At 38.3% G+C, this 9,939-nt stretch overlaps 2 protein-coding genes across 2 annotated transcripts; one reads left to right on the top strand and one right to left on the bottom strand.

The window, feature by feature from the left end:
• The first annotated feature begins 424 nt into the window (after positions 1–424).
• On the top strand, positions 425–3,932 carry LOC137714973 (LRR repeats and ubiquitin-like domain-containing protein At2g30105). The gene is made up of 10 exons (XM_068454159.1): positions 425–705; positions 800–894; positions 1,234–1,392; positions 1,705–1,815; positions 1,910–2,010; positions 2,121–2,258; positions 2,592–2,640; positions 2,775–2,840; positions 3,318–3,437; positions 3,525–3,932. The coding sequence occupies exons 1-10, from the start codon at positions 522–524 to the stop codon at positions 3,633–3,635; spliced, it is 1,134 nt and encodes a 377-aa protein (XP_068310260.1). The 5' UTR covers positions 425–521; the 3' UTR covers positions 3,636–3,932.
• A 720-nt stretch (positions 3,933–4,652) lies between these two features.
• On the bottom strand, positions 4,653–9,116 carry LOC137715598 (uncharacterized). The gene is made up of 3 exons (XM_068454938.1): positions 8,501–9,116; positions 7,256–8,336; positions 4,653–5,136 (listed from the first exon to the last, which is right to left on the bottom strand). The coding sequence occupies exons 1-3, from the start codon at positions 8,890–8,892 to the stop codon at positions 4,846–4,848; spliced, it is 1,764 nt and encodes a 587-aa protein (XP_068311039.1). The 5' UTR covers positions 8,893–9,116; the 3' UTR covers positions 4,653–4,845.
• Between the last annotated feature and the right edge of the window lie 823 nt (positions 9,117–9,939).

The raw sequence follows: 9,939 nt of genomic DNA, 5'->3' as shown, positions 1-9,939 counted from the left end.
TCCTAGTCATTAAAGCTAAGTCAAAAGTAACTAAAAATTGGACTAATCCTAATGTTGGGCTATAAAATTGGATCTATTTCAAGTTTTTCCTATTTTTTAAATGACTAAAAGAAATTTTAGAGAAAATATTTTTAAAATCAGTTTTTAATAAAAATATTTTTGAGTTTAAAAAACACTTAAAGTGCAAGAAACATTAGTTTTGTGCTTCTTAATAAAACACTTGAGAATTAACCTGCATTTTTATCATGGATTCGTTTAAAAAAAAAAGAAAAAAAAATTGTAAAAGTATTTTTAGTCATTTAAACGCGCACTTTCGAAATGGATAGGTGGAAGTTTTAGAGTTTTAGAGTTTACAATTAGATTTTTGGAGTATTGTCAAAATAAAAAATAAAATAAAAGCAAAGAAGGGAGGCGAGGGGGAGGGGCCATCCACTCGTTTCTGAAAAGTTACAGGAAAGATCGGACGCAAACAAACACAGGCAGAAGAAGACCCACCAAGAACTCACAGCAAGAAAGAGAAAATGGCAAGCAGTGCCATCGGCGGTGACGATAGCGGAGGCGCCACCGTAAGCCTCACCGTGAAGTTCAGCGGCCGAACAATTCCCATCACAAACCTCTCTGTGGACTCCACCATCAAAGACCTCAAGGCCCTTCTGCAGCCTCTCACCAATGTCCTTCCTCGCGGCCAAAAGCTCATCTGCAAAGGTGCCTCCTTTTGGATTCGTTTGATTTTAATTGAATGGCAAGTTTTCTATTCGTTGTTTGTTTTGAATTTTGGGTTGTGGGTATTTTGTGACAGGGAAGCTTCTGGTGGATGGAATGACACTGAAGGAGTCTGAGGTCAGGGATGGAGCCAAGATCATGCTCATGGCTTCTCAGGGCTTGCACCAAGGGGTACGGGTGTTTCTAGATAAAGTTCAATTCTTGTTTTTATTTTTACCCTTTTGGTTTCTTGAATTTATTGAATTGAATTTGGGAGATTGAGTTTGATGGAGATGGAAGAACCCCACTTGATTGGTAGTCGAGAAAATATATGAAAAGAAAGATGGTTCATCAAGAAAGATACTCTTTTTCCTTGAGTAAAATGTAGGTGATCAATTTCATCAAACCTTGGATGGATTGCAGTAACTGTGGAGATTGATGTGCATTTTTAAGTGTTCTTTCGGAAGCGTTGAGTTATTACAAATGGGTTATTGATAATGTGGTAATTTGTGGAAATTTTGGTATGGATAGGACGGACCCATCCTAAAACAAGCTCAGACACGCCCCATTTCCAGATTCAGAATTGTTGATACATTGGGAAGAGAAAAGATGGAAGTTCCTGTTGATAAGAACCGGTTGGATAGATGGAAGGCTACTGGAGTTATAGGACTGTCTGACTACAACTTGAAGGTATATGAAACTGACCTTTGTTGATTATAGACCCTTATCTCCCAGTTTGCGTTTTTCTGATTACATTTCACTTCAAGAGAAGCATTCTTGTTTCAATGCGTAATGTGTGTGGCCTGATTAACACTTATTGAGTATGTTAATAGAAGTGATATGCCTTGTAGAGTTTTTTTTTTTTTTTTTCACCAATAGAAATGAAGTGGGAATCAGAACCATTGATACTTGTGAATCCGATCGGAGTGCAATATTGATTTTGTTTTAGAGGACCTAAGTTTTTCTGATGTTGACAAATTCTTGTTGATCGAATTTGAAAAGGCTATACCTGATGAAGTGTGGGCTTCTGGGACTTCTGCAAGAGTTATTGAACTCAGCAATAATTCTATTCGAGATGTACCTTCAAAGATTGGTTGTCTAAGCTCCTTGCAGGTACAGAAACCTCTGTTTCATATTTTCGCTCCATCTACATCAAATTCTTGCCATAAGTTTCACTTAGTTTCAGTTCATTCTCAAAATTCTGTAGAAATTGTTGCTCGCTGCAAATGATATAGTGGATGATTCTATTAGCTGGGAAGGAATAGTATCTTTGAAGTATCTAACCGTTCTGTCTCTGGAGCAAAACCAGTGAGTGTCTCTTTTACTTTTCAAATAAAGCTAACCAATAACGGGTGGCTTTCATTTTCTATCTCTTCACATTGTGTTGGATATTTTGATGAATAGCATGATGTATGCAGTTTAACGACATTGCCATCTTCACTGGGCTTGTTGACATCACTGAGGCAACTTAATGTTGCAAAAAACAAATTATCTAGCCTCCCAAATGAAATAGGACTTCTGACTAAGCTTGAAGTTCTGAAAGCGAACAATAACAGGTAATTTTGAAAGTATTATATGCAAGGATGCCAAGGACATGTGTTTTTCGTATTGAGAAGTAGAGAATCAAAATCTAGTTCCTCTTGTTTTTCCTTGTCTTCTCATGTGAATGTGATACGATTAATAAATTTGGCATGTCTACATTGTGGACATTTTATTTTCTTCTGTGAATGCTTTTGGGTTAGGAAAATTGTTTCCCCTTTATGCATCGATGATATAGTGATGAAGACACTATTTATTAAAGACGTGTGTCATGTTGGTAACATATCTTTTTTTTTCGTCAAAATGTTGGTAATATATCTTACTTAAACTTACGTGTGTCTATGTTGCAGGATAAGCATCATCCCTACATGTATAGGGGATTGCAATGCTCTTATTGAGGTACTTCTTTTGGTGTTTTCGTATTTTTTCGTTTCTTTCAGGTGTCTGGTGGGTGGAGGGGTGATTAGAGGGTTGGTTGTTTCCCATACTAGGTAGTTCAGTCATGCATCTGACTTACTTTCGACATGGTGCAGGTTGATGTTTCGTCAAATCTTCTTTCCGAGTTGCCAGAGACAATGGGAAATTTGAACAATCTGAAGGTCCCTACTTAATCTACTGTTATGAACTTATTATCCCTCTTTCTTCTTTTCAGTTTTTACCCCCTCCAAAGTTGAGCGGTTCAGTTAATTAGTTAATGTTCCGTATTACACTGATTACGTTTTTGCTGAATTAGAATTTATTTAGTAATTTGTTTTGCCTTTCTTATAAGATTGTTTTCCATTTCGCACTTTATTCATATTGCACCTGCTTTTCACCGCCGATCGACTTGATGTTTGCTATTGTATCTGCCTACACCCCCTGTTGCCCATGGATATATACCTGAGCTAAGACCTAATGGTTACGGTATCGTGCCATCCTAAAGTTTGACTCCTTTTACTGCCTCGTCATCCATGAACTTTTACATGAAGATTTTATAGATATCATTTTAGCAGTAGTAGTCTTCTAACTTGAGCACTTATATAGTAAGTGCAAAGTCACCAGGCTGATATTCACCTGAAGTCTCTACTTTTATGCAGTCTTTGTATCTCAGCAACAACGGTTTGAAAGCGCTTCCCACTGTGTTATTCAAAATGTGCTTACAGCTCACAACACTTGATCTGCACAATACAGAAATAACTGTGGATGTCCTTCGTCAGGTACGTACCTAGTAGCAAATGTCATTCTGTAAAGTAGTCCAGCTTTTTACTTTTAACGGTGTGTCACTGACAACATTATGTTCACAGTTTGAAGGCTGGGAAAGCTTTGATGAACGACGCCGATTGAAGCATCAGAAGCAACTGGATTTCCGAGTTGTAAACTCCGGTGCATTTGATGAAGGTGCTGATAAGAGCTGATGCCGCTCAAGTCTGGATTACAGTTCGCAATTGTGCAAATTTGTTGTCCATGCTTGCTGTATTTGTATCTAGAATTACAAAACCAAGCTCTGATCTGATGTCTATGGAACTTGAATTGTCATAGGATTTTGCATGAATCAAAGAAATTGATGACATGAAAAGTTTACTATAAGAAGCGTTTGATTTGTCATAATTCCTTGTTAATTGTAGTTTAGAATTTTTTTTGTAATTACTGGTAAGAAGGGAGCTGAATTTAGGACCTTTTTTGACGTATTTTTACAAATAGTAGTTTTTGATAATTCATATGTTTGGAAGGATATTGCATATATTATACATTTGGATCTATACAATTATTTAGTTGGATAAAAATACTAGGATGTGACCTTGGAGTCAAGTATCTAGAATTTTTCACAGTGTCGGAAATACGGTATTGTACACTAGTGAAATAATGTAATTGATTCGAAACTTGAAAAAAAAAATCAACTAATTGTATTATTATATTTGGCACACTAAAAATATTTCACTCAAGTATCAAGTCATGTTTTTGGTACATTATAAAAATTTCACTCAAGTGTCAAGTCATGTTTAATTGAGGTTTAACAGAGTTAAAGTGGAATCCTCACTGAATTACACAAAAAAATAAGTATTATTTCAAAATTGATGGCCAACTTTATATGTATTTACCGCCATCATTCGATGGAATACCATGAATTCTTGCTTAACGCCTATTTTATTTCAAATAGTTGTTAACATTTTTTTCTTCCAAAATGTTGCACCCAATATGTATTCAATGGCCACAATTAGCTTCGTCACGATAGGGAAAACGTCACAATATGAATTTGACCTCATTGAGCACTAGTGGAATCGACAAGGAGAACGCAAAGAACGCGATGAGAGTTTTTAATGTCATGGAATAAAATGTATGTGTTTTAGTGGTTTATGATTCAAAATAAAATAAAAACAAAACAAAAATTTAGCTTTGAGTTCGAATCTTCTCCAATGCACAAAAGTTAAAAATTAAAAGCTAAAATGTACATCGGAGATGATATAACTTTTAAAGTCAGATATAACTTCCAAACTTCTAACTTTAGGCCAGAACATTAGAGATAGCCTAAAGTAATCCAATAAAATATACATTTTTTCTCTCTTTTTCCCCTCTTTTTAGAGATAGAGTTCCAGTAAAATATCAGTGAGGCTAGCTAAAGGATGTTCACCTATTACTGTTGCTTGATTGCAGCAAAGTTGATAGGATTTCCGAGAACTGAGGGCGCTTTGACGGTGAATTGTTCCAGCACTTGGTCATCAAGGACTTCAGAATTTGTGGGCAGTCCTTCGGAATCTCGGGTCTGAGGCCACAGGCAGCGATCCCGACTGCTGCTTGGACCGGTGAACATGCGGCATATGCTGCCTCACCAGTGACCATCTCCCAAATTACCATCCCGAAACTGTACACATTACTCATCCATGTCTCGCTTACACACTCTGGATCACCAGCGATGATCTGTGTCCAACCAGAAAGGCAAACAAAGCAATGAACACCATTTATATATTTCAAGTATTGAGATCATAAATGGGAGATAATACCAAAGCGGAAAGATGTGGAAAAACATTGGTGAATAAAAGATGTCACCCAGCTAGTATGCTGGATAGCTTCGATACAAGTAATTCAAATCAGAGATGAGGTGGAAGAACATTTCAAGTTTAAGTTTTAGCTTATTTTTTAGCTACACCTCTTATAGCTCGATTTTGACCTCACTTTTGACTCCTGTAACTCAAAAATCACCACTTTACTATTTGAAACTTAAAATTTGTTCCACTTTGACTTGTGGACGCTCTCTCTTCTCCCTGAAACTCAAAAATTGCCCCTGGAATAAATGTGAGACCCATCACCCAATAAGACTATGCCACATGTTCCAATGAACTTGATTATAAATCTCCGCTATGCGTTATCATTCAACAATCAGAAATGTTAAGTTTCAAAGAAGATATTTTGAAATGGAAAAAAAATAAAAAAGACATTGATTAGCTTGTTGCACACAAATCAAACCCACATAATGGAAAATGCAGAGTGATTTTGAGTTTAATATAGTAAAATGATGATTTTTGAGTTTCAGGAAGCAAAATGGGATCAAAATTGAGTCTCAGGGGGGCAAAGTGAAGCGAATTTTTAGTTTCAGGAAGTAAAGTGATGACTTTTGAGTTACAAGGAATAAAATAAGATTAAAATCGAGTTCCAAAGGATGTAGTTAAAAATAAGCCTAACTTTTATTAGAATGCACTGTACATACAAAAAATCTGAGCAAGTTCATTGTTGGAGGCGTTCAGATTGTTAGATAGTATATAATAAAGTGAAAGTGACAAAAAGTGGTCCCAAAAGGCCAAACTCGAGGAAAGAAAGAGAATTATTCTGTTCTAAGTGATTTGCATCCGCATTTCCCGTGACCCAAATCAAAGCAAATCTAATTTCATCATCAAGTATTTGTACCTAGAGTTTGTATCAGCATCCAATTATTATCAAAAGCAAATAAAAGTTGGATAAAATATGGGTTTATAGAGTGGGATCAAACAATTGATCCGGAAAGGGTATAAAGCTTGAACTGTGATCAGGCTAAAAACTAAAAAGCTTCATTTATAATACGTGTATTTCAGAAGGTAGCACTAGTTTAAGGTCGCGGCTACGGAGATTTGTTTAGTGGAATGGATAAAAGTAGTTGGGCAAAGTGAGATTTTTAGCCAAAAATGATTCTTGAGATCGGCATAATTCCTTATTTTGGTCATTGACATTGAAAATCGATAGAAGTGTCCCTGAATTTGTCCACCACAAATCATTGTGGTTGTTCCAAGTAAAATTTGTCAAAATACTCGTATGTGGAGGGGCTGGTTTGACAACAATACCCTTAAAAATATAGTCTCATGATCGTTCATGTGACAATGTAACGAGGATTGACAAGTTTTTCACGGAAGGACAAAATGATTTACCGGGAACAAACTATCGATTTTCAATGTCGAAGACCAAAATGTAGAGTTAGCCAATCTCAGGGACCATTGGTTTGCAAATTTGTCTCCGTAGCATTATCATTTGCCTAAAAAGCCAGGCAAAGGTAAACAGTACATTGAGATGTAAAGTGCCAACAACTATGAAGACATGGTCGGCACGCTCAAACAATTATGTCGGGGTAAGTGACATAAAGTGTCCAGTGAAAATCGATTGATCATGAATAGGTGAATTGATACATTGAATCTGCTATGAGTGCCGGTGAAACCTAACACAATCCGTAAGAAATAGATCAAATCTTGTATGCTGGGAAGGTCTATGCAGGTAAAGCTTTTGTAGTAAAATAATGCCTAGATTATCTGCAATTCAATCATATCATAGAGTTCTTGGAACAACAGCAACAGATGTGGAACTTGGTTTATGACACATTTGGATATGCAATGGACGATGGAAGTGGATGAGCGTCAATTTGTTCCCAGTGCTTTGGAACATGCAGATTGACAGGATAAAAAGTTTGTAGCAGTGAAAGAACTCAATTTAACTGGTTTAAAGATAGCCATGATGATTGATAAGTACTAAGCTATATTAATTAACGGAATAATAACTGAGGCAACAATGAACTAACCTCGGGAGCTAGCCACCGGTATCCATCAGTCTCATACTCCATTGCGTCACCAACACTTTGGCAAGCAGCAACTATACCCATGTCACCTAAGGAAGCATTCCCATGTCGATCCAATAATATTCGCTGTGTGTTGAGGTCTCTATATGCAACGCCGTGGTCATTCATGAACTTGACTCCCTCTGCTACATCAACAGCAATCCTTAATATGTCCTTAGTCTGAAGCTTCTTTTTCTTAAGCATCAAGTCATATACTGATCCACCTTCCATCAGCTTCGTAACAACGCACAACCCATGATTGTCATCGATGCAAACACCATAAAATTGCAGAATGTTCTTGTTCCCACATGTCATGAGCTCCAAAAGATCTCTTCGGAGTTCAAAGTCATAGGAATTCCCCTTGTCGCACCCTTTAAGCTTCTCAATTCCAACCTTTTTCCCCTTGTACACTCCCTTATATGAATTGGGTCCAATCTGATCAACAAAGTCGAAATTATCAGAGTTCAACAGCCACTTTCCTATCCCATCCCCGCCAGATTGGATTGTCTGCCATTCGTCTACTGATACAACAACTGACGAAGTGGGTAGAGGATTCGGAAGCTGAATCATGTGGCTGGAAATCTCAAACCCATTCCTATAGTTTTGTTCACCAATGTCGTCGTCAATATCCTCCACCTCCCTCCCCTTAATATTCTCTTCTTGACACCCACATAGCCCAAATGCGAGCTTCACTGTGCTCGATTTGGGCTTCCTTATGGCCGACTTCAAAGCATTTTCAACCCGGTTTCTGAACAATTTATCTTCTCCAGCTTCAACCATAAGAAGAACAACACCAATAGTACACCCTTTCTTCTCAAAAATCTGCATCTTCTTGTAGCAAATCAAATCATTATCGAGTGCACCGGACATCAATGGCCATGAAATCGAACAATTACAAGCAAATGTGAGCTTGAACACAGACCCCTGAGCCTCCAGGTCAGACACCTCTTGAATCAACATTGCAGGATGCCCATCCAATGATGCCTCCTCTATCAATTTTATATGAAGAAACACTTCTTTCATTTCGAACCCCGCCTGAGCATAACTATTCAACACATACACAAAAACCCAAATCACTAAACAAGCAAAATCAATCACAACACAATCCAAATCCTCTGTTTGGCTGCTCAACAAATTGCACAAAGTCGCAACCATCAATCCAAACTAGTACAAACCAAACTCAGTAACCAAACAGATCAGCTTTGAAACCTGAGGGGAAGAGAATCGTAATGCTTGCGAATGTTGGAGACGAGCTTCTCCGGCAGCTGACTGCCAGGGTAGAGCTGCGTGAGGTTTCGCACCACACTCCCCCACACCAACTTCCTCGAGCTCTCGATCTTTCCAAACGACGCCGTCGCCGATTCACTCGCCGAGTCGAGATTCAGCGAGTTCTTGAGCGACGCGATGGCCTCGGATACGTTCCGGCTGAGCCTCTGCAGCTTCTTCTGCATCGCGGACGAATCCTTCACTCCAGCGCCAGTCGAACTCTCCGGCTCCGCCGTCGCACCCTCCGATCTGTCATGCGTCCTCATCAGCCCCTGCTCCACCATGTCCTCGTCCGCGCTCGCTCGGCCGGACCAGCACTCCAGCGCTGCAGCCATGGTTAGCTAAGTTAGCTAGAGAAGCTCAGTGCTGGCTCGGCTCGGACGACTTAGTGACTCAATGACTCGCCCCTCGTCTCTGTATTTAGTTCAGCAACACAGAGAGTACAGAGAGAGTGGTCTCGTCTTGTTCAGATTTCTGAGTTTCTTCATTTTCTGACAAATAAAAGGAGAGAGGGAGGAGAGGCGCGGTGGTTTTGTTATTTTGTTTGCGAGCGTGAACATGCAATTTGTGCCGGTTCGGTTTCCTGGTAAATTAGAGCGGATTTGAATGTGTTTTTAAAATGATTGAAAGTACTTTTAAAAGGAAAAAAAATTTGGTTTCCAAAAGCCCTTTTAAGTGATTCCTGAAAAAATATTTACTAAATATTGGTTCTAAAAATATTTTTATAAAAAAAAAGTTTTTTATCATTTTAAAAACATATCTAAACGAGCTCGCTAATGAAGAAAAATGTTATTTTTACCATTTATTTGTACTATTATTTGCACTCTAATAATAAGATCAACATATATTGATGAGTCATATAGTTATTAAAGAAATGGAACAAATAGATAACAATGTTATACTACTAGTTAATGAATTGGTTTACAAATTACAGAGCAATCTAAGGAGGTTTCTCAAAAGGAAAAAATATTGGCACGAAAGTTAACAGTGAAATTCCATTTGCTTTTTAGCATTTCTCATAAATTACAACTGCCCGTGTATTATAAGTGATGATGACGCTGCTTTCCGATCTGATCCAACGTGGGGATCGCTGTGTATCTATAGGTGTGGGGTTCATTGCGGTTGGGACTTGAATAGGGAGCTACTTTTTCTTCGGCCGGGTCCACCATTTTCAAATCACATTGTATTTCTCTCCTGTTAAATGGTCAATTCTCCAAATGAATCGTCCGGGGAATCCCTTGTGATGGGCCCATTCAAATCTCTGCTCGGTCCGACAAAGGACATGTTGGGTTTGGACCTTGGCCTTGATTTACAGAGGCGGCAGCTTGGAATATGATTTGGGCTATAGGCCCGGATCCTCGATCTTGAATCATGGAGGTTTT

This window comes from Pyrus communis, chromosome 14 (assembly GCF_963583255.1).
Source record: "Pyrus communis chromosome 14, drPyrComm1.1, whole genome shotgun sequence".
In the NCBI taxonomy this organism is placed as follows: domain Eukaryota; kingdom Viridiplantae; phylum Streptophyta; class Magnoliopsida; order Rosales; family Rosaceae; genus Pyrus; species Pyrus communis.
This window is presented reverse-complemented; position numbering and strand designations above follow the sequence as displayed.